The 24,841-nt window shown below is 42.4% G+C and overlaps 1 protein-coding gene across 1 annotated transcript; it reads left to right on the forward strand.

Moving 5' to 3' along the window:
* Positions 1-446: 446 nt before the first annotated feature.
* CNOT8 (CCR4-NOT transcription complex subunit 8) lies at positions 447-21,263 on the forward strand. Its single transcript, XM_073649865.1, has 7 exons — positions 447-678; positions 8,617-8,823; positions 16,806-16,999; positions 17,312-17,473; positions 17,972-18,116; positions 18,360-18,470; positions 19,017-21,263. The coding sequence occupies exons 2-7, from the start codon at positions 8,707-8,709 to the stop codon at positions 19,155-19,157; spliced, it is 870 nt and encodes a 289-aa protein (XP_073505966.1). The 5' UTR covers positions 447-678; positions 8,617-8,706; the 3' UTR covers positions 19,158-21,263.
* Positions 21,264-24,841: the final 3,578 nt, after the last annotated feature.

Here is a 24,841-nt window from a genome sequence, read left to right on the forward strand (position 1 = left end):
ATTGACCTCCCACTTGGGCGCCAAACCTTTAGAATCAATATTGTGGCCCTTTCTTGGCATTAGCATCCAGCTGGGACCACTGCAGCCAATAAGCACCCAACTCTCCACTGATTGGCTGCAGAGGCCATGTGACAACTCCCACCAGTGGCGGCCGGGGGGTGTATAAGCTTTTACTTTTTTTTTACTTCTTACACCACCCAGACCCACTATAGGAGTGTACAATGCCTTTAAGGCCTAATTAAATCGTATGACATATATGGCATGGACTATTTCGGTGGCATTATTTTGGCATGCTATGGTACTGTATTTGGGTACTAGACTATGGGAGCATTATATTTTTGAACACCAGGTGGCGATATAAATTCAGGCTTTTGATAATGCGCATGCCCAGCAGCGCACACAATTCTATACGCATGCGCAGTGTAATTGAGTCCTCACAGGTAAAGAACTGCGCCTGCGCCGTTAATCGGGACGCGCTCTCTGCTGTACGCATGCGCACGGCTTTGATCACGGCTGTGTGTGTGTCTCGCTGTACGGTACGCGGCTGTCTGCTGCTCTTTCATCCTCCTGCACCATAGAGACGACGAGCTGGAGCAGCCGGGCAGTTAGCAGCGGGCGGAACCATAGAGAGGTCGTTAGACAAACGTCTGCGCGGCGGTTCAGGACAGAGCTCGGGAGGTGAGGCGGGTGTGTAGGCCTGTGTGTGACTGCACCGGCTGTAGGGGGCTCGGGCTCCATGTTAGGGGCCTATAGGCTATCTGTATACACAGTATGTATGCTCCTGTGTTATATACCACCATGTACATCATTCTTATGATGTCACCTTCACAATGACATCATAGCGATATATGGCCTGTAGCCGTGTCCTATAGGGCTGAGCGGTGGCAGTAAATGTACTGATTGTGCCCATGTAGACATCAATGATTGGCTGCAGTGGTCACATAGTCTGTATTCAGTGATGGATGGCCAGCACAGGACCAGGGGACCATGACTATTACTAAAGTTTATAATAACGATGGTGTTAAAGTCTCTGTTTGTGGAAAACCCCTTTAAGAGGGTTTCCCGCCATAAGCGTTAATTGCCTATTTAAAGGGATTTTTTAACTTTACAGAAAGGGGACCCCAAACGCTGTTGTATACCTCCCTGAATCCAATGCTGGTTCCCCCCATCACTGATCAAGGTGTTTGTGTTTTGGCTGCAGCCTCACATATGCCTCTGAGGTTGTTAAATGGGTTTCATGCTACAAGTCCTCACAGTGCGTCCTGGGAGCGGGCGGTCATGTAACCACAAGTATAAGATTCGCATATTAGAAACTTAGAAAGGGTTAGAGTTGGAAGGGACCGCTAAGGTCCTATTCCTGGCCACATTCTGACTAGACGTGTCCGGCCCTGCTCAATTCACTTGTATTGCGTGAGGCTGTGCACGTCTAGTCTGCATGTATGCAAATCACAGACTTGCGGTCATGTGCCCCTGGCGCCGGCACTGGAGAATCCTTAGAGTGACTGCAGACTTGTAGCGTAAGGTCAGACAACCCTTTTAAGTCTGGGTCAGGAGACCTGCGGCCAGTTCAGACTTTGTGGTCCATACACAAACCTAGCTGTAACGGTGATGTATTATGTCACTGCTCCCATCGCTCCTCTGGTCCATGCCTACTGGCGGCAGTGGTAACGTCATGTCAATAGTATTGTTACAGCTAATTGTTGAGCCTGTGAACTCGGTGATTGGCTGCAGCGGTGATGTGCACTGTTTATGTAACGTCACTGCTGAGCCAGTACACAGAGACTGGTGCAGCTGCATGGGACTGCCACTGGATTGGGGGATGGGGAATACCTGCTGTGTCTGTTATTTTAGGTATAAGAGCGTTTGGGGCTACATTCTGTCAAATGGACAACCCCCTTTACATTCTCCACAAAACATGGTCACTCCTGAGTCTGTTGTTCTGAGTACGGGCCTCAATGTCCGGACCAACGTTGTGTCTCCTGATCCGCCATCAACAGCCTGAGCTTGTTGAATTAGGAGACCCGCGGGCGGTCCTGACACGGTGCCTTTTTTTTTTTTTTTGGGCTGATGAGTAGAGCCATAAGACGGCTCATGTACAGGTAAGCACATTTGTGTTTTTATTATTTGCAGTTTTTTCCTAGGACGGAAGGGGGGTTATTAATCAAGACTGGTGTTATCTTTCATCAAAAGCCCCCCTCGGAGTAAGATATTCATTATAGGTGTCCACCATATTCATTTAAAGGCAGACACCTCTTCATAGCGCGTTTGTGAAGCAAAATCAGGAATCTGGCAAAGTGTGGGTGGTCCTGCCAACTCCCAAAATCTTTTATCTTTTTAATCGCGGCACGCTGTTAAGTAATTTCTCTGTTCTAAATAGGTGCTACCCTAAATACCAGTCATTTTTATTGCCGATGGAAAGATGTTACAGGAACCAACTTCCTTTTTTGAATGCCGTCCACTCCGTGGTGCAGAAGTCCCATGCAGGAGACTTTTCTAATGTTGTTTACCTGCATGCCGAGTCATCAGTGTCACCTATACAGACCTCCGATTCCCATCTTAGATGGGTGTGGTTAGGTAGTCAGTTCACAAATAAGCAACTTTGCAATTTGTTTTCTGTTTAGTGCTAGATCACGTAAGCTAAAAAAACTGATCCGTTACAAATGAAAGAAAAACTTATGGCTAATTTCCATAGACTTCAATGTTAAAAAAACGGATTCAGCAGAGATCGGTTAGTTAAAGGCGGAATAAAAAGTTGACTGCATAACTGTTTTGCCTATGGCTGGCTACTGGATCCGTTCTAACAGATCATTACTGGATATGTGAACTCAGCCTTAGCTTGCCAAGGACGGGGTCACATGAACGTATATACTCACTGCGAGAGAATCGGATCGATTACTCTGTTTTGAGTTTGAGCATCCTCACGGCCCCCCACAGGTCATGTTTTCAGGATCTCCTTAGTATTACACAGGTGATTGAAGTATCATCAAGGCATCAGGAATTTTCTCACCTGTGCAATACTAAGGAGATCCTGAAAACATGACCTGTGGGGGGCCGTGAGGATGGGGTTTGGGAAACACTGGCTTAGTGTGATCTGATTCTCGCACAGGTGTGGAGAAGACTGAGAACTGAGTTTCTCCATTGTCTGAGCCTGCGGATGTCAGACTGCACTTGGATGTCATGTGAGTGCATTCTAATGTTTTATACTCACCCATAGACTTGTATGGATGCGTGGGGTCCGATTCACAGCATGCTGCAATTTCCGAATCGGCATGAGATAAAAAAAAACAAAACACAGATCTGCACTACCCCATAGTATAACATTGTGTTAAGTGCTATTCAATAGAACATCGAATAGCACTCATCTGATGTATAAGCTCATGTAAGTGAGCCCTTATACTGAGGCTGGCCGGAGTCTCGGGAGTTAACTCCTAATCTCTGCCACCTCTTTCCAGCCATCAGTAATTGTAATTAATCAGTAAGATTACCAGACAAGCAGTCATCTGACTCAGTGAGTATTGGGAAGGAAAGGACCAATGTGGTAGGATTGAAAAAGGCCATTTGTAGCTGTACCGTTGAGGCATGATGGCAGTTGGGCCATGAGACGGATATTTTAGTTGACTATTAGAAGAAAAGTTCAATCTGCCATGGAAAAGTATATGGTTTTCAGGGCTTCCAGATTTTGTAATAAATCTTTTAGGTTCCCTGCATTAATACTTTTTATTCACTGTGAATATTCATCCTTTTCTCTGTTTTCCACCCAAATCATAATTCTGCCAGAGGGGAGCCAGGCTGTTAACACAATAAAACAAGCAATGCATTTTTAACATTTTTAATAAAATAATGCAAATTTTTATATATATATATATATCTACTATATAATTGTCTTATCCCGTCTGTCTGTCTGTCCAGGAAATCCCGCGTCGCTCATTGGTCCGGCGATCAGCGCCGCGGGATTTCAGAAAAAAGATGGCGGCTGTTAGCGGCTCATCTGTGGGACGGAGCTCAGCGGCGTTGCAGCCGGGAGATGAGCGGCGCGAGGCGCTCATGTCCCGGCCGGTAGCGGAAGGACCGCTAGCGTCGCTGACATCCATGCGGAAGGGAGGACCGTGGAGCGGCGCTGCGGGTCGGGATACTTCTGCTGCCCGCGACCAATCACCGATTTGGGCGCCAAATTTAAATATCGGCTGCGACCAATCAGCACAGTAGTGGTTAACTTTAGCCGCAAGATCAGTGATTGGTCGCGGGCCAAGACAGCGACCAATCACCGATTTGTGCGGCACATTTAAATAGCGGCCGCGACCAATTGGATGTCAGCGCCGCTCCCCGGTCCTCCCTTCACACCCTAGCCGCATGGATGTCAGCGGCGCTGCCTGTGCGGATACTTCCGCTGCGAGAACCCGGGACATGAGCGGGCGCTCGCAGCAGAAGTATCCCGACCCGCAGCGCCGCTACCCGGTCCTCCCTTCACACCCTAGCCGCTGATGTCCCCATAGTATCCGCATGGTGTTACAAAGATCCGGACATTTGTGTTAAAAATCGCTGATTGGTCGCTGGCGGTGCCCGCGACCAATCACCGATTTGGGCGCCAAATTTAAATATCGGCCGCGACCAATCACCGATCTTGGCTCCACATTTAATCACCGCTGTACTGATTGGTCGCGGACGCTATTTAAATGTGGCGCCAAAATCGGTGATTGGTCGCGCCCAGCGTCGGCGACCAATCAGCACAGCGGTGATTAAATGTGGAGCCAAGATCGATGATTGGTCGCGGCTGATATTTAAATTTGGCGCCCAAATCGGTGATTGGTCGCGGGCAGCGCCAGCGACCAATCAGCGATTTTTAACATAAATGTCCGGACCTTTGTAACACCATGCGGATACTGTGGGGACATCAGCGGCTAGGGTGTGAAGGGAGGACCGGGGAGCGGCGCTGCGGGTCGGGATACTTCTGCTGCGAGCAGTCGCTCATGTCCCGGGTTCTCGCAGCGGAAGTAGCCGCACAGGCAGCGGCGCTCCCCGGTCCTCACTAATACGATTCCGCTCCCCGCTCCTCACCAATACGATTCGCTGATTGGTTGCGCTCTCCGCACGCGACCAATCACCGATTTGGGCGCCACATTTAAATAGCGGCCGCGACCAATCACCGATCTTGCCGCCACACTTAAACACTGCTGTGCTAATTGGTCGCGGACGCCAGCTGCGACCAATCAGCGAGCTTGGCGCCAAATTTAAACAACGGTCTGCTGATTGGACGCGGACGCCAGACGCGTCCAATCAGCAGTATTGGCGCAAAATTTAAACAATGCTCTGCTGATTGGTCGCGGCTGACGGTCCTCCACGCCGAATAACGGGCCCCGCATGGTCCTCCACGCCGAATAACGGGCCCCACATGGTCCTCCACGCCGAATAACGGGCCCCACATGATCCTCCACGCCGAATAACGGGCCCCACATGGTCCTCCACGCCGAATAATGGGCCCCACATAGGGATGGTGGTTCTGGTGGTGTGGGCAAAAGAAAACCACCCTGAGGACCAGATTTGGCCCACTGGCCAGAGTTTGACGTGTGCTTTAGAGTAACGTTCTTTATTAGACACTAGATGGTGGCCCGATTCTAATGCATCGGGTATTCTAGAATAGGTATGCGGCCGACCGGGCTCAATCAGCAGAGCGGTGTTTACATTTGGCGCCAAAACCGCCGATTGCTCGAGGCCAGCAACCGCGACCAATCAGCAAAGCGGTGTTGAAATTTGGCGACTATATCGCTGATTGGTCACGGCCGGCGGTCGCGACTAATCAGCAGAGCGGGGTTTAAATTTTGCGCCAATAATTCTGATTGGTTATGTTCGCTGGCCACGACCAATCAGCGGAGCGGGGTTTAAATTTGGCGCCAATACGGCTGATTGGTCGCGGACGGCGACCGCGACTAATCAGCAGAGCGGAGTTTAAATTTGGCGCCAATACTGCTGATTGGTTGCGATTGCCCGCCGAGATCAATCAGCAGTGTTGGCGCCAAATTTAAACATCGCTCTGCTGATTAGTCGCGGTTGCCGACCGCGACTAATCAGCAGAGCGTGGTTTAAATTTGGCGTCAATACTGCTGATTGGTCACGTTCGCTGGCCGCGACTAATCAGCGGAGCTGGGTTTAAATTTTGCTGCAATAATGCTGATTAGTCGCGGCCGGCATCTGCGACCAATTAGCCGAGCGTTGTTTAAATTTGGCGCCAATCTCGCTGATTGGTCGCGGACGCCAGCTGCGTCCAATCATCACAGTAGTGTTTAAATGTGGTGGCAAGATCGGTGATTGGTCGCGGCCGCTGCCCGATCAGCAGAGCGGTGTTTAACTTTAGCGCCAAAATCACTGGTCGCGTGCGGAGAGCAACAAATGATTAGATTCCTAGAACTTTGTGTATTTATCCTCTCCATGTTAGCTGGGGGAACATCAAGGAGGCGCCAACCCTATAGCAAAATGCCCCTGTGCGGAGCTATATGTAGGAAGAACAGTTTGGGAATTTAGGAGGAGGCTGATACTCTACTCTCTCGCCATATTAGTGGGGTTCTTGCCACAGAACCTTTAGATTTGGAATTTTGGGGTATTGGTAAAATTCATTTGGACCCAAGAAAGAGGAATCTATACAAAATCGTATTACAGGAAGAAGCTACATGGATTTATAAGTTGGATTCCCGCAGCCCCTTTGGACTGAATGAAAGATTGTGTTCTAATGCATTTTTGTAATCCATATACTGTTAATGAAATAATGGGAGAAGATGTAGGTCTTCAGAACCCTTTCATATGTACATTTATAGCTTAATAATCTTTCCAGCATTATGACTTTAAAAGAATTTACTAATAAGTCTTACTATGACCTATATTTAACTGATATCTATATGAAAAATATACCGTATATCATCTTTGACTTGCCCATATGTATGCAATGTAATCCCCTTTCTCCCTCCCCCCCCCTTCTTTTGTTTCTTTAAATAATTATATTTATACTTATCTAATATTCATAATATATTTAAATGCATATTCTATGCCTGAAACAGAAGAAAAAAAAAAAAGAGGGGAATTGCCCTCATCAATTGAGTAACTTTTGTTCGGGACTAAGTCCCTTATGATACGTACCGTGACTTAGTTTGCGAGTCATAAATTTAATCTACTATATAATTGTCTGTCTGTCTGTCAAATCCCGCGTTGCTCATTGGTCCGGCAGCGGCCAATCAGCGCCGTGGGATTTCTGAAAAAAGATGGCGGCCGTTAGTGGCTCATCTGCCGGACGGAGGTCAGCGGCGATGCAGCCGGTAGATGAGCGGCGCTAGCAGCACCACTACCCCGACCGGCGCCGCTGACCTCCATGCGGCTAACGTCGGAAGATCAGCGGCTTGGCCCGCTGATCTTCCGACAGCAAGTGTGAACGGAAGACCGGGGAGCGGCGCCGCCAGTCGGGATGCTTCTGCTGCGAGCAGCCGCTCATCTCCCGGCTTCTCGCAGCAGAAGGAGCCGCACAGGCAGCGCCGCTCCTGGGCCTACACTAATACGACGCTGATTGGTCGCGGTGGCCGGCCGCGACCAATCAGCGAGATGGGCGTCAAATTTAAACGCCGCTCTGCTGATTGGTTGCCGGCGACCGCTACCAATCAGCAGAGCGGCTTTTAAATTTAAACAACGCTCTGCTGATTGGTCGCGGCCGGTGGTTGCGACTAATCAGCGATTTTGGCGCCAAATTTAAATACCGCTCTGCTGATTGCGCCCTTTCAGCTTCATACCTATTCTAGAATACCTGATGCGTTAGAATCGGGCCACCTTCTAGTACATCAATAAGCATATATATAGACTTAGTTGGATAAATATTATAACTCCTTTTGGGACGGAGTCCATAGTCGGGCGCACTGATATACTGTGATTTGTAGACTGTCAGGTGACATGCGAGAGTTTTCAGACTAAGTTCGATGACTTGCGCATTGAAGTGAAGCGACACTGCGCAGATGCGACTACGTCACAGGCCTGTACTGATTGGTTGGCGGCCGTAACCAATGGGTGGGGGATTCCTTGATTACGCATATATGATGACGCTTGCAAGGGCTATGTCTATTGGTCACCTAAAACCTAGCCTTCACATTGGTCCATGAGAACAGTGATGTCACAGCAGAAGCTTTAAAAGGTCCGGTTTACTGTATGAGGGCTCTTTATAGTTTGTCCCCTGATGACACCTATCTAGGTGAAACATGTTGGAGAGGCTATGAGCTCTTGAACTATTTTAACTCCTTGTTCGTCCCTATATCACTGAATATCTTTACCCTCATAATTTTATGCTAACTTGTGGACTGCAGCTATGAATATGATAATGTAATCTAGCTATTTAAAGTCAATGGCAGGTCGGATGGGTGTCCTTAAATAGGGCACTATCTGAGATTTAAATGCATTAATATAGGACCGCATTTGTATTTTTAACAATTAGATTTATTAAATATTAACTGGAATAAATAAGTCATGTGTTAATTCTCAATCCCTTATAGAGTTATCTACCCCTCTGGGTAATTTGTTCAAAAGTTTTCATTCATCCCCACAGGGTCTGTGTAACATAGTTGTCTATTAATCTCTCCATTAAACACACAGGTGTAAAACCCTCCCTCTGTCCAGGACGAGCCTCTTCCTGCCTCGGTCTTTCCAAGTCATCGCCCAAAAATTGCTCCACATCCGATCACGATGCCGGCGGCCGTGGTGGACAACAGTCAAGTGATCTGTGAGGTTTGGGCAGTGAACCTGGAGGAGGAGATGCGCAAGATCAGAGAGCTTGTCCGCACCTATGGATACATTGCAATGGTGAGTGCCCATCTGTCTGCTGTAAGATCATTTCTCCTGACACGGAGGATCTGGTGGTCTCCACCTATGGGGATCAAGTGATGGCTCCTATAGGCACTGTGATCGCTTAATAAGTGGCAACTAATTCTATAGATGTCTGTTTGAATTAAAAAAAACATGTACCTTCTCGACTAATGTTTAGTTATTATAGGTGTTCTTCTCTTCTGGACCCTAATTCCGTGGCAAGAGTGTTAACAGAGCTTATCTCACTCTGGAGGACCGATCCTTGTTGATCTGAATGGACATTTAACATTTTTCCATATCCCCTGTGGAGGCGCTGCAGGAAAATGGATCGCCAGGTTTCTAGTCATACAAGAGAAAATCTGTAATTTTTCTTTTTTTCTCCCAAGATCCTTCTGACAAGTAGAAATTTTCCAAGGTCAAGAACAGAACCACTTTTTAATAACTAGTGCAGGTATCCTCAGGACAAACAATTTAGCCACATTTACTAAGCAGTTTAACAGTTTTTTTGGGCATAAACTGTGCAAGAAAAAAAAAATTGACCATTATAATAAGACAAATTAGCAGAAATGGTGTATTGAGTCCAAATAAGGTCTTATTTTTTGATGCTCATTTCTGCCTCCTCAAACATATATTTTATTTTGTAACATTTAAAGGCTTTGACATGGGAGGGGCAAAAATATTTTTACATGTATTGGTGGTCAATAAAATAAGTTTTAGTCTGCAATCTTCACGCTTTTTATTCATTTTCAGACCTCCTGATATACAGTTTGCTGCCTGATCCATGTTTCATATTTTTCTTTTGTGGGATTGTCCCTCTCAGTAAAACAGGCTGGATATGAGCATATACGTATATCCAGGGTACTGCTTTCTTCATTGGCTCATATCGGCACAGTTTCTATTCTTTACTGATATCATGTGCTTTCCTCCTGAAGCTTGTTTTCTCTGCCCTTGGCGAGACTATACTTACTTTCTCCCCTATCCACACTGTGGAGCTCAGTGTATATCTCTTCTCCGTTCTTGCTACTTTCTTTAACACTGAGAGAATGGAGGGGGAGGGCAGAGAGGACAGTCAGGAGCAGGAATTCTGCACTGGATGAAGGACACCACAGCAGCAGATGTGTAGAAAACCTTAATTGAAGACCATTTAGAAAGTTACCTAAACCGAACTTTTTGTCACCTTATTATTGATCAACTTTTGTAACACTATGTATATTTGTAATATACTCCATTACCTTATTTGTTTTTCCTTCTCTATTATCCCTTGCCTCTAACAGCCACGTATGGAGTGGAGCTCTGCGCGCGGCTATTAACCTATTAACCGGTTCCCGACCGCCCACTGTAGATAAACGTCGGCGCTTGCTGGGCTCTGTGCAGCTCCGACGTTTAAAAACGGTGGGTCGTCTTACTTACCTCTCCGACGACCCCTGATACCTTCCAGGACCTGGGGTTGCTATGGCAGCTGGAGGTCACATGACCGCCTCCAGATCTGCCATATATGGTGTCCTCCCTGGCTCAGTCTGCAGCTGAAGCCAGGCTGGAGACTGACTGTGAAACAGTCAGCGAAGATCTCATGTAATGTAATACATGTCTATTACATTACATGAGATCAATGATCAGAAAAATAAAAATTAATGTCCCATACGGGGACTAAGTAAAAATGTAAAAAAAAATGTTTTTAAACTGTTTAAAAAAAAATCACAAAATAAATAAAAATAAATAAAATATTAAACCAATAAATCTGTATATTTTTACAAAACCAAAAAAAGTACACATTTGGTATCGCCGCGTCGGAAACAACCCGAGCTATAAAACTGTCACACTAATTAACTCCTTCTGTGCACAACGTAATAAAAATAAATAAAAAACGGAGCAAAAAAATATGCTTTTTCATCATATCGCCAAACAAAAAGTGGAAAAAAATGCGATCAAAAAGCAAAATAGAAATAAAAATGGTACCGCTGAAAACGTCATCTTGTTCCGCAAAAAAAAAGCTGCCATGCTGCTCCATAAGCCGAAAAATAAAAAAGTTATAGCTCTCAGAATAAAACAATGCAAAATAAATATTTTTTTCTATAAAATTGTTTTATTGTGTAAAAGCGCCAAAACATAAAAAAATACAGTAAGTGTAGTATCGCTGTAAACGTACTGACCCGAAGAATAACGCTGCCTGATCACTTTTACAACACGCAGAACGGCATAAAAAAAACCCTCAAAAAACAATTCCTGAATTGTTGGTTTTTGTTAATTTTACCTTCCAAAAAACGGAATAGAAAGCGATCAAAAAATGTCACGTACCCAAAAATGAGTACCAATAAAAATGTCAACTCGTCCCGCAAAAAACAAGCTATCACATGACTGTCGGCCGAAATATGGAAAAATTATAGCTCTCAAAATATGGTGATGCAAAAAACTAGATTTTGCAAAAAAAAAGCGTCTTTTAGTGTGTGACAGCTGTCAGTCATAAAAACCCGATATAAATCTGGTATCTCTGTAATCGCACCGACCCGAAGAATAAAGTAATCTCATCACTTATACCGCACGGGGAACTGATTTGTTTATTATGCCTCCCAAAGATCGCAGTAAGGCTCTGCTCACATTTATTCTGCGCTGAGCACTTACACCAGAGTTTCCGTGTAAATCTCTGAAATACGTGATTCAGCCAGAACCCATGACGGAAGATTCCCTGTAATGAGGCAGATATAGGCCACTGTGGATGTTGTCTGGCCTGTGATCCCACGGTGTCATTTGTTTTAGGCGTGCATAAAAGTGCGGTTGGCCACAGTTTTGTGCACTTCTGAAAAAAAGGACACCGCTAAACAGAGGCCAGATGGAGTCCAGAGTAACTCTGCTGCCTCATTACAGTGAATGGATCCCGCAGGGGTTTCATCTGAATTACATCACTTGGAAATTTAGATGGAAACCCCGATGTAAGTGCTCAGCCTAGAGCGCCGGATAAATGTTACGTAAAATGTTCCCAATAAAAGCTTCAACTCAGTCCTCAAAGAAAGCTAGTCCCCACTCAGGTCCGTCATCTGTTAAAAATATAAGGGACTTCCAAGTTACTGGTAGCAGAAAGGCTCTGGAAAAGCGAAATGGCCTTTGCCCCTCAAAAGAAATTCAGAAAATGTTGTGCTCCCAAATCCAAATGCCTATTCTACAATAATTTGTTCTCCAATTGTCAAATAGCGCTCCGTCGCTCCCAGATCTCACCGTATGGCTAAGCGGTACGATACAGCCACATATGGGGTATTGCCACTTTTAGAAGAAATTGTGTGACACATTTCGGCACCATTTTTACCCATTGCCCTGTGTGAAAATGTAAAATCTGAGGGTAAAACATTTTTTTGTGGTAAAAATATAATTATGCTTTTTTCACTGCCCAATGGTATAAATTTAAAAATTAAATACTCACTACTTCCCTAGATGAATTTCTTGAGAGGTGTAGTTTACAAAATGGGGTCACTTGTGGGGGTTTCTGCTGTTTCGGCATGTCAGCGACTCTTCAAATGTGACATGGTGTCTGCAACCTATCCCAGCCAACATAGCGCTCCTTTCTCTTCCGAACCCTGCCGTACACCAAAGCAGTGGTTTTCCCCCACATATGGGGTATCGGCGTACTCAGGAGAAATTGTACAACAAATTTCATGGTGCAATTTCTCCTGTTATCCTTATGATAATGCAAAATTAGGGAATGAAAAACATTTTTTGTGGGAAAAATGTGAAAATTTTATTTTTACGGCTCAATATTCTAAACGTCTGTGAAGCAGCTGGGGGTGCAAGGTGCTCACCACACATCTAGATAAGTTCCCTAAGGGAAAAACCTGAAGGTCTGAACTGAAACGTAAGTTGATGTACATGCAAAATGTAAATGCATGTTCACACAAGGCCATTAAACAGAGAGAAACCAAGAACAAGAAAAATACCCAAATAACTGAAAGTAGATGTATAAATAGCACAGTGCAAAAATAATAATAAATAACTAAATACCCTTTATTAACATAATTTTGATCAAAATAATGTGAAAGCCATCCCGCCACTTCACGGCAACCCTTATGGGACAGTCCTAACTCTAATATTAAAAACCTTACCATTTGTCAAGTGACATACATATGGACAAGACCCTAAGGGGTCTAGTTTCCAAAATGGTGTCACTTGTGGGGGGTTTCCACTGTTTAGGCACATTAGGGGCTCCCCAAATCGACATGGCTTCCTCTAATTAGTCAAACAAATTTTACATTCAAATAGTCAAATGGCGCTCCTTCCCTTTCAAACCCTGCCGTGCGCCCAAACAGTAATTTGCCTCCACATATGGGGTATCAGCGTGTTCAGGAGAAATTGCACAACAAATTTCATGGTGCAATTTCTCCTGTTATCCTTATGATAATGCAAAATTAGGGAATGAAAAACATTTTTTGAGGGAAAAATGTGAAAATTTCATTTTTACGGCTCAATATTATAAACTTCTGTGAAGCACCTGGGGGTGCAAGGTGCTCACCACACATCTAGATAAGTTCCCTAAGGGGTCTAGTTTCCAAAATGGTGTCACTTGTGGGGGGTTTCCACTGTTTAGGCACATCAGGAGCTCTCCAAACGCAACATGGCGTCTGCTAATTATTCAGACAAATTTTACATTCAAAAAGTATAATGGTGCTCCTTCCTTTCCGAACCCTTTAGTGCGCCCAAACAGTGGTTTTCCCTCACATATGGGGTATCAGCACGCTCAAGAGAAATTGCACAAAAAAAATTTGGGGTCCATTTTTTCCTGTTACCCCTGTGAAAATAAAAAAAAATTGGGTCTAAAGTAACATTTTTGTGAAAAAAGTTAAATGTTAATTTTTTTCTTCCACAGTCCAAAAATTCCTGTGAAGCACCTGAAGGGTTAATAAAGTTCTTGAATGGGGTTTTGAGCACCTTGAGGGGTGCAGTTTTTAGAATGGTGTCACTTTTGGGTATTTTCTGTCATAAAGACCTCTCAAAGTGACTTCAAATGTGATGTGGTCCCTAAAAAAAAAAAATGTTTTTGTAAATTTTGTTGGAAAAATTAGAAATCGCTGGTCAACTTTTAACCCTTATAGTTCCCTAACAAAAAAAAAATTTTGGTTCCAAAATTGTGCTGATGTGAAGTAGACATGTGGGAAATGTTATTTATTAACTATTTTGTGTGACATATCTCTCTGATTTAAGGGCATGAAAATTCAACGTTTGAAAATTGCAAAATTTTCAAAATTTTCACCAAATTTCCGATTTTTTTCACAAATAAACGCAAGTGATATCGAAGAAATTTTATCATGAAGTACAATATGTCACAAAAAAACAATCTCAGAATCAGGGGAATCTGTTGAAGCGTTCCAGAGTAATTACCTCATAAAGTGACAGTGGTCAGATTTGAAAAAATTGGCCCGGTCACGAAGGCAAAAACAGGCTCTGGTGCGAAGTGGTTAAATACCTTTGTTAACATGACAGCTGCATTTTCATTGCTCGTTCCGGTGGTTGAGCTGTGCTAACCGCCCATCGGTGAGCTCGTGAGGCGCCATTGGGTTGCCATGACAGCCGGGGATCTGCTGAAAATGAATCTGTCAGCAGGTTTTTGCTATTTTATCAGAGGACAGCAAGAGATGGAGGCTGAAACACAGAATTCAGGGATGTGTCACTTGTCAAAGTGCATCCTGTTGTTCAACTGTGAAGGATTTACAGATAAGAGGTTACAATGCAGGAATAGACCGGCTACGCCCCCTCCTGTGATAAGCAGCTCACTGTCTATGGACTTAGTACACAGAGAGCCTGTTGGGGGCGGGGTTAGCTTTCTCAGCTCTGCTGCATTTCTAAATCTAAAAGCCCTGATTGTGTGAGAACAGTTGCACCCAGTAATCTAAGTGATACATCGTTGGATTCAGCTTCTCTTTGCCTACATCAGGCTGCTGATTAACCCCTTCATGATCGGGTTATTGTCCATAGTTTTTTTTTTTTTTTTTTCTTTTTCTTCAGTTTTTTTTTTTACTCAACTTACAAGAGCCATAACTTTTATTTTTTTTCTTCGCTTCCACATAACCATGTGAGGGCTTGTATTTTTGCGGGACAAGTTGTACTTTTGAATGACGCCATTCCTTTCATCATGTGATGCACTGGAAAGCAGGAAAAATTCCAAGTGCATTGAAATTGCAAAAAAAAAAAAGATGCAATTCCACAATTGTTTTTCTGCTTTGTTTTACCATGTTTACTGTACAGTAAAACTGACCTGCCAATCTGATTCCAAACATTTATATTGTGTTTATTATTTAAATGGGTTAAAAAAAAAAAAAAAAAAAAAAAAAAAATTGTTAAAAACCCCAAAACATTTTGCTTGTGTTGCCATCCATCTCCTGAAACCTGTAACGTTTTCAATTTTTGGGATCTGTGACCGTGTGAGGGCTTGTTTTTTTTTTTTGGCACATTGAGCTGACTTTCTTACGAATACCATTTTGGAGTAGATATGTTTTGAACACCTATTGCATTTTCAGTGGCCAAAAACTACCCCAAAAGACGTAATTTGGTAGTTTGAAATTTGCGTTTACGCCATTTACCGTGTTTTTTTTTTTTATTTAATATTTTGATTGGGTTTTTACAAACGCAGCAATACCAAATAGGTGTACTTTTTTTTTGCTTTATTTTTAATGGGGCAAAAGGAGAATGATTTGAACTTTTTTGTATTTTTCTTTCATATTTTTCATTTTTTTTTTTAAAATTTTACTGTATTTGTTAGTCCCCTTAGGGGACTTGAAACTGATCATCTGATCGCTTGTACTACACATAGCAATGTATCGGCAATATTCGATGTGAAGGTGTACATGACTTTTAATACATAGGACCTCTCCCTGCCACCTCCCAATCCTCGGGAACCTTGTGTGGAGAGAGGCTAAAAAAAATATATAGCCATGTAGATATCCCTTTTAGAATCGCCATTATGGCATAACCTCACCCTGCCCCATTCTATTTTACACTTCAGGATTTTGGCCCGTGGGGAATAAAAAAAGGGCATAATGTTTATAAACCAACTATTTCAAGACAGTGTTCTGTACTTTTGCCCACTTGCAAGCTAGGTTCCAGCTTCCAAATTCACATTTCTTTAAACTTCTTCAGATCAGAAATGCGTTTCAAGCCCAATTTTCCAATAGTTAAGAATGTTTGTCTTCTTTTCCTTTGATTGGACTTATTAGGTCTCGGGGCCTGGGTGGCCTGGTTTCTAAATTGTACTCCTCCCTTATACATGTGGAAAAAATGCTTTGTTGGTTCTGGACAAATGGAAATCTAAGATGCCTTCTATAGATGGGGATATTCTATAATCTCATGTATATTTCCCACCTGCTATTAATAAGTTAACAGCTGTATATTATCCATCAGAGTTATATTACTCCAATAAGGTTGAGGAAAATTAAGCACGACGCCAAATGCCCAAGATGTAATTTTCAAGAAGCTTACTTCTGGCATATGATTTGGGATTGTCCAGTTATAAGATCCTTTTGGGGAGAGAGAATCCCCTTTCTCTCAACAATACTAAATATTGATATAGAATTGGACCCCTCTGTGTTTGTTCGGGATACTGGATGAAGAAAAGTGGCCACATTATTCACGTATGTTCCCCAGAGAATCTCTATTTTATTGCCACTCGGTGGATGGATAGACATTCTCCAAAATTTGCCATGTGGATTGAAATGATAAATTCGATATTGTCTTTTGAGTACATAATCTTCAAAAAATAGAAAATGTCCAGAGAAATTTGACAAAGTATGGAGATCATGGATCAGTTCCCCACAAGGATTTGAGATATTGAATGTTATTTTATTGGTTTTGAGAAGATACCATAATGTGTACATTGTAATCCTGGTTTGACTTGTGTAATTCCTATGGGAATTAATGTTACTGTTATGATTTTTCTGTTTACATTTTCTTCGATTAAATTTTTTTTTTTTTTTATTGCTGTAATGAATTTATTTTGTTTGCAGGACACAGAGTTTCCCGGCGTGGTCGTGAGGCCGATTGGAGAGTTTCGAAGCACCATAGATTATCAATACCAGCTCCTGCGCTGCAATGTAGATTTACTAAAGATTATACAACTAGGTCTCACCTTCATGAATGAAAAGGGGGAGTACCCACCGGGGACCAACACCTGGCAATTTAACTTCAAGTTTAATCTCACGTAAGTGTAATAATTAATAAAACGTGTCTAATTCCAATACACTGGATATTGTCATTCTTGCTCTAAACGGTCAGATAAGGCCCAGACCGACACTACACAACGAAGTGGATATGGCCTGGTCAGTCACCACTTCAGTGGGGTTGCAGGATGATGATGGCCTCTAAAACCCCTAAACTTAATAAGGGAGGGAAAAAACCCTAGATCAATAGTCTATAGATGTGATCGGGTGACGTGTGTGAAACCAATACACCCAACTTGGTCCAAAAAATAAAGGTTCTGCAGTGTGTCAGCATTGTGTTTCTTGCCTTGCAGAGAGGATATGTATTCTCAAGACTCCATCGATCTGCTGGCAAACTCCGGCCTTCAGTTCCAGAAGCACGAAGAAGAAGGTATCGACACGCTGACGTTCGCAGAGTTACTCATGACCTCTGGAGTGGTGCTGTGTGATAACGTGAAGTGGCTCTCATTCCACAGGTGAGGCTTGTGCAGCGTCTGTGTGCCACAGTATGACCACGCAATGGGTTTAAAGCCTCTACAGCATATCCAAGGGACAATGTTTAAGTGGTTAAACATTTCAGAGAACATTTACCAAAATCTGTTGGGTCCGGGGTCAAGCAATCAACAGGCGATGAGCAATGGCCGCCAATCAGTGTGCAGAGCTGTTCTGTTCTCTATATACCCTCCTCAGTAGATAACGACTGATTAGTGGCGGTGCCATTATTGACATCCTATCCTCCTATCCTGAGTATACGTCATCAATATCAAAGTAGTGAGCAGCCACTTTAAAACTAAAAATAGCCGTCTCCTGAACAACAGTGCCTCCCGACTTTCTTATAAACATGCGAACTCGGCTCAGCCAAATATGCAAGTCCAGTGGGTGGGAAATTTGCAAACCTGTAGCGAATGTGTCCTATTTCTACTGTTCTGTCCTTGTAGTCCAGTCATCTCATTGATTGTTTCTGTCCTCTACAGCGGATACGACTTTGGCTATATGGTGAAACTTCTCACAGACTCCCGGCTTCCAGAGGAGGAACACGAGTTCTTCCATATATTGAATCTTTTCTTCCCATCCATCTATGATGTAAAATATTTAATGAAGAGCTGCAAAAATCTTAAGGTGGGATATATAATCTTGTAGCTTTAGTATCATTTGTTTTCTAATGCTGACTTTGTGATTAGTAGTCCTGTGAGCGGTCCTACTTGGTGACTGACAGCTGCATGCTTATACAAGGTAGGTTGTCGGTCACTAAGGAGGGACCTCTCCCTGAATAGATTTGCAATTTCCTCTTAATGGTGATTACAGAAGATTACATAGTGGAACGTTATTGAAACGTGTTTTATTGACTCCTTTCTTGTACAGGGTGGCCTGCAAGAGGTGGCCGATCAGCTAGATCTACAGAGGATTGGTCGGCAGCATCAAGCAGGTTCTGACTCTCTTCTGACCGGCATGGCTTTCTTCCGTATGAAAGAGGTGGGCATGTGTCCTGTAACATCCAGAGTATCACTGCATCGGCTGGTAAAGTGTGTTGTATCCTGCACAGATCTTTGACAGCACAGAGAGGTCACTGACGTTACGTCGACAGAACTGCGTTTCTTTCTCTCTGCTCTTTTGACGGGGCGTGACTGCCAACGTCATGCTGATTGACAGCCGGCTCCCTGCGGCCTAACTAAGGGGAGTGCACTGTCATTCAACATGACATCAGCAGTCACGCCCCGTCGACAGGGCAGAGCGGAAGAAGAGCTGCTTCGTTGGCTTGGAGCAGCTGAATCGCTGGCAGGAGTAGACAATGACTGCTCTGCGCTGGCATTGGGTAGAAGAGGCAGCTAGTTAGTTTTTAGGCCCATAGTAAAAAAAAAAAAAAAAAAAAAAATAATGATAATGGTCCTGAATAACCCCTCTAATTGCGTGTTGATGTCCTGTGCCATAAATTTCTTAGATTTCTCCAGTTGCTTAGAACATGTACCCCCAAAAATAATTTGGTACGCTTTTTGTCTTTTTTTTTTTTTTCTGTTCCAGCTTTTTTTCGAGGACCACATTGATGATGCCAAATACTGCGGACGTCTATACGGGCTGGGAACAGGAGTTGCCCCCAAGTCGAGTGAGGAGGCAGAGGAGAAAATTAGCATCATGTCTCTCATCAACAATGGACAGCAATGAGATGTCATTTCCTTGGTCTCCTATCTCCTGACAATGTGCTACACCACCTTCCTATATTCTCCCACGTCTCGCATAGATTTGCTCGTCTCGGCCACGTCGCTTCCACAAAGGGCAATTTTTTTCCAAGGCAGCTGTAGATTAAACAGCTATCATAATGACTGTGTCTACACACATTGTGCCAGATCTGTCACGTATATACATTGTTTTAAAACTTTTACTCAGACGTCAGCATCTTACAAAAAGAAAAAAAATAAATATTTGCAAATGTAGTAATCGTCAAAAAAAAAAGGCCACTTTCCACACATGACCAATTCTGTGGGCTGTGGCATATAGGAACACATTAACCTTTCGCTCATTCTTGTGCAACGGCAAATATTTCCTTTGCTTTCAGTGTGGACTATTTAACTGGAGCATTGTGAGAATCGCATTGACCAGGTCAGTGTTTGTCCTCGTTGCTTAGCTAAGCACCTTTACCGAGGTTCTCCACTGTCGTCTCTTCTGGCTGCACCATAGCATAGACCATTGGCTCTTCCTTGGATTTGCAGTCCGATACAGATACATCTGCTTAGCCAATATTGTGGCACTTGAGAAGTGCTGTTGTTTCCTATCCAGGTACAGATATATCTACATATGATCTTTCAGTGGAGACCTGATTCTTTGACTGCAACCCCTGAAGACTTTGCAGGCGAAACCCCATTATAGTTCTTAACGCAGCATGTATTGCCTCCACCATGAAATTCAAGCGACTGTCTTCTAGAAGGTAAATCTGATACTGTCCCCACTTTGATCAATATATATATATAATGTTATGACCTTGGTCAAGTTTAAGTTATCCAGTCCTAGATGCCTTCTTAAAGTGAAATGCCTTCTTTTGTGACCAGTTCATTTTATTTCCATCCATTTACAATGCAAAAAGAAGCAACTTTTTTTTTAATGAAGACTTTTTGCAATCCCCTATTACTCTTGGCGACTGTATAAAAAGTGTTTAGTCAGTTTCTGCAGTCATATTGACAACCGACTGCCCCATGCTGCGCCTGCCTACCAGATGTACCCTTTGGCTGCAGGGGTCGGCAACCTGCAGCACTCCAGCTGATATGAGACTATAACTCCCAGCATGTCATGACAGGATGCTTGCTGGATGTTGTAGTTTAACAACAACTGGAGAGTCGCAGTTTGTTGACCTTTTAACTTGGCAGCAAAAGAAATTTATGGCTATAGGATCTGACTACATAGGGTTTGTAGTCTGTTGCCATGGAGACACATTAAAGCTGCGTACTGTTTTTTTTTTTTCCCACCAACTTCTCAGTTTATTTTTTTTTTTATTTTAGATGAATTGGAATAATACAAGGTGAACCTTCCCTTTTAATGTGAAGCCATCTAAATCTAGTGACCATGTGGGGTAAAGCCAGTGTGCCTGAAAATCTTTTGCCATGCTTCGTTGGTATCACACAGGGCTTCTTATGTCTCAAAAAATGTCAGTAGCTACCTGGAAATTCTTGGATTTTTTTTTTCTCTTACTGATATTAAATCAACAAAAAATACTGGCGGACTGTGTTATGTATTTAAAACTGCACACAGTCTCATTGTATGAAGAAACCAAATATATTGACTCCAATAAAAAGATTCTGACTCGCTGATGATGGTGTAATGAACCTAAAATGAATTGTATTTAATATTTCTGCTGTGCGGCTCCAATACCCAGAACAGATGTTTTATTTTTATTAGTGACCGATTTCTGATGCTTCGGCCTCCTCCTGCCATTTTATGCCCTTTTTAAAAAAAAAAATGGGAAAAAAAAAGGGTTAAAGGCCTTTTAATGTGGAATGTATGTATCCTTTATTTTTTTATGTATATTGTATCCCTGACATGAGAACAAACACTGCCCTGTTCCTTATGTCTCCCTGTAAAATAAAGAATATGTAATAAATAACTGAAAGCATTGGAAAAAAAAAAAAAAAAATCCCCAGCGTTCCCTGTAAATCTTGCGGTTTTTAATCCCAGCGGATTTTGTAATCCGTCTCCATTATTGTAAGCTGGAGTTTAAGACGCGTGTAAATATTATTTATGTTTTTAACTTGTAAAATAAAGATATTTCATTTTTGTTTTTTTTTTTTTAAGTAGAGACAATTTGTGTAGCAGAGACTAAATTTATAGATTCCTGTTTGGATTCTTGAGTCTCCCAATGTAGAAACAGATTTCCAACCCAAACTTTAAGAATAATAGTAAATCAGGTCAGTAATTTATATATATTTTTTTTTTTTCTAGTTGGTTGAATTGGTCAAAAATTGAAGGAAAAGTGGTTATTTTGTCTGTTGCCTTCAATTATTATTTTTACTATATTTTCTTTGTTTTTTTACTATTTTATTTTTACTTAAGCTATAGTAACATTTCTACTATAGTTTATTTTACTTATAATATAAAAAAAACTAAAACTATAGTAGAAATAAAATGGTAAAATAATAGAAAAATTATAAAATATAGTAAATTAAAAATGATATAGTAAATTAAATAAAAAAAGATATATAGTAAAAATTAAAGTATAAAACTTTTTATTCTGATGTCTATTTCTTGTTACCACTTTGTTTTTGTTTTGTTTTTTTAATATAAAACACCACCTACAACTAAATAAAAAAAAAAAAAAAAAAAAAAAAACTTACAATTTTTCTATGTAGAGAGAGATTGATAAACTTCTGATTTACTAATATTCTAGGTTTTATATTTTTCCAGTCTGGGGATAGCACAAGATAGAGGAGACGCTAAGTATAGAGATGTATAAGTGTTCTTGGATTTGGTTCAGTATTTTTATGTAAAGGGGAAAAAAAAATTGGAAATTCTGCTTGACTCATGAAAGCCTGAGAGTCCTTGCTTTAGCCGCCCACACTCCCCGTGACAGCTTTTCTTATATGAATCACTCACTGCATGGGCTGGGACAGGCTTTCACAGTCCTGCCAGAATTGCTTCAGCCTTTTCCATGAAATTATTGAGCTTGAATTATAGCAAATTTTAAATACACTCAAAATTGTTTGTACCCTTCTGGTAAAGTAAGAAAAACCCCTCGATGGTTGGTTGTAGAAATAACTTGAATTTGCAAGGTATTTTTCAATTTAAGTTTAACTTTAGTTGATATTAATGAAAAACAGACTTTGCTTTTGAATTGTGGTCCAACCAAACAATTAATGAAAATGGCCTGGATAAAAAAAAAAATATTCCTAGAAAAGATTAAAAATAATTTGACCAGAGGGCTGTGTTAAACTAAGGTGTCTACAAACTTGTAATCAGTCAGTCTGCCTATTTTACAGGGTGAAAAGTAGTCATTGTGCTGTTTGGTATCATTATGTACTAACCCATTGAACATGGCACAAAGAAAGCTAAGGAGAGAGTTGTCTGGCAATCAGAACTAAAATTTATAGAGAACCATTTTAAAGGTAATGGCTGTAAGACTAACTCCAAACAGCTTGGTTTTCCAGTCAGTTTCTGTGGTCATATTGACAACCGTCTGTCCCATGCTGCACCAGCCTACCAAATGTACTCTAGTAAGAGCTTCAGAAGTTTAAGGTCTGTAGGACTTCAGCCCACCTTCCTGGATGTGACCTCAAGAGAAAAATTTATGGGAGTTTGAGATGGATAATACGACTGGTAACCAAAAAGCCCAGAACAACTTCAAAGAGTTTAGAGGTGAATTCTAACGTCAAGGTCCATCCGTGACCGATTCCACCATCCGTCCCTGTCTTGGTCAAAGTGGACTTCTTGGAAGACGACTGAGGTGGAAACCACTGTTGAAAGCAAAGCATGAAAAAGCGAAACTGTAATTTGCCAAAATGCTTGACAAGCCCCAAAGCCTCTGGGAGAATGTTATTTGGACAGAGGAGACAAAGCTGGAGCTTTTGGCAAGTCACCTCAGGTCTATGTTAACAGATGCAAAAATGAACATTGTACCCACTGTGAAACGAGGAGGCTCGGTTATGCTTTGGGGCTGCTTTGCTGGTGTCGTGAATCTGTGGAGCGTACAATGAAATCTCAAGACTATTAAGGCATTCTGGAGCGAAGTGTACTGCCCAGTGTCAGAAAGCTTAGTCTGAGTCACAGGTCATGGGACCTCCAATAGGATAATAACCCAAAACACAGCTAAAAAAAAAAAAATAATCCAAGAATGGCTCAGAGCAAAGCATTTGGACTATTCTGAAGTGGTTTCTATGAGACCTGATCCAAGTCTTAATGAAGAAGAAGCTAAAACCCTACAGTCTGGAGAAGGCGCCTTCACTCCTGAGCCTTTTGCTCACGAGGAGTCAGCCAAAATACCTGTGGACGGGGGCAGAAATCTCATTGAGAGTTACGGAGATCGTTTGGTTGCAGTGATTGCCTCAAAAGGTTGTGCAACAAGATATATGTTCTGGGCATCAGCATTTTGTCCAGGCCGTTTTTTATTAGTTTTTCTTTGTTCTTTGGTTTGATTTTCGTTAGTTGATATGCAGTAAAGGCAAATAAAAAGTTACTTTTGTCAGCTTCAAGTTATTTCAGTGACCATTGTAGCCGTTTCTTAGTTTAATGGAAGGGTACCAACAATTTTGTCCACGTTTCATCCCCGAGCTTTGCGTCACTTTGCAGCCTTGAGAATTAATAATTAGATTTATTTTGATTAAGTTTTGAGTCTTTTTTTTTCTTAATGGGTCTCCCAATTGATATAATGTAAGTTTTAGGGCAGATGTGCTTGTTATACAGAAAGATAAGCTGTGCGGGTGCAGCGCTTCTCAGCTGCAGGGCATGAACATATGGGTCTTCAGTAGGGTACCAGTGTTTGTTCTGTCATTGCTCGTTACTACTTTATCTGAGTTATGTCAGACGCATGGTACGATCTGCCCATTTTAAGGCTCCAGCATGGGTAAAGATGGCACAATGGATGCAGATCCTGTAAATTAAAGACAGCCAAGTGGTTGTACCAATATGCAGGAATGGCCTTGAAGTGTATATAGATGGGAGATAATGCATAGGAGTGATGTGAAGATATCCAGTGCCATTGACAACACTAATGAAATCAGGGACTAGGGCTGCTGTGTACCCTTCATTTCATGATGTCATAAGTGGAGATGTGGTTGACTGTGACATCACAAAGGGCTTTGGTCCTATACATGCAGATTACAGATTGCCATGTTGGATGCCCATGGATTCAGTTAAGGCTCTGTAGACTGTGGTGGTGTAAACTTGGCAGGAATGTGGGACATATACTGGTGGGTCCTATATTGGGCATCTGAGGAAACCAGTGTTAACATCACGTGAAGGGGGGGGGGGGGGGGGGGGTATTGTGTCTTGACTGTTACTGCTTGTGACATCACTGCTATGTTACTTCCTAAGACAGCCTAAATTTTCCTTCAAGCCTCTGTAATCTTGGCTCACGGCTCTGCATCTTATCTAGTAGCAGCCTGTGCCAGAATTGCTCTCCCTTCCCAGACACTACAGAGTCTGTGTACATGATGCATCTTCTGCCTATCTCTCTTGCCTTCTGCTTGTGATAGATTTAATCCTGTCAGCTCTTACAAGCAGAAGACAGGTATGAAGTGGCATCACATAAGATAAACTGAAGATTCTCCACACCGATCTCAGATAGTATAGGCAGAGGAGAATTATAACTGCAGCTGGTCATTATATGCATTAACCTATTGTATCACATGACATTCAGAAGTTATACA

Source organism: Phyllobates terribilis, unplaced genomic scaffold (genome assembly GCF_046119375.1).
Source record: "Phyllobates terribilis strain yellow unplaced genomic scaffold, ASM4611937v1 Scaffold_10__3_contigs__length_209671492, whole genome shotgun sequence".
Taxonomy (NCBI): domain Eukaryota; kingdom Metazoa; phylum Chordata; class Amphibia; order Anura; family Dendrobatidae; genus Phyllobates; species Phyllobates terribilis.

Bases quoted from the DNA above. Each gene is read 5' to 3' on its own strand.
- CNOT8 (XM_073649865.1), top strand. From the start codon at position 8,707: ATGCCGGCGGCCGTGGTGGACAACAGTCAAGTGATCTGTGAGGTTTGG. The intron at 18,117-18,359 runs GTGGGATATATA...TTTCTTGTACAG, and splicing joins AGAGCTGCAAAAATCTTAAG to GGTGGCCTGCAAGAGGTGGC. The intron at 18,471-19,016 runs GTGGGCATGTGT...TTTCTGTTCCAG, and splicing joins CTTTCTTCCGTATGAAAGAG to CTTTTTTTCGAGGACCACAT.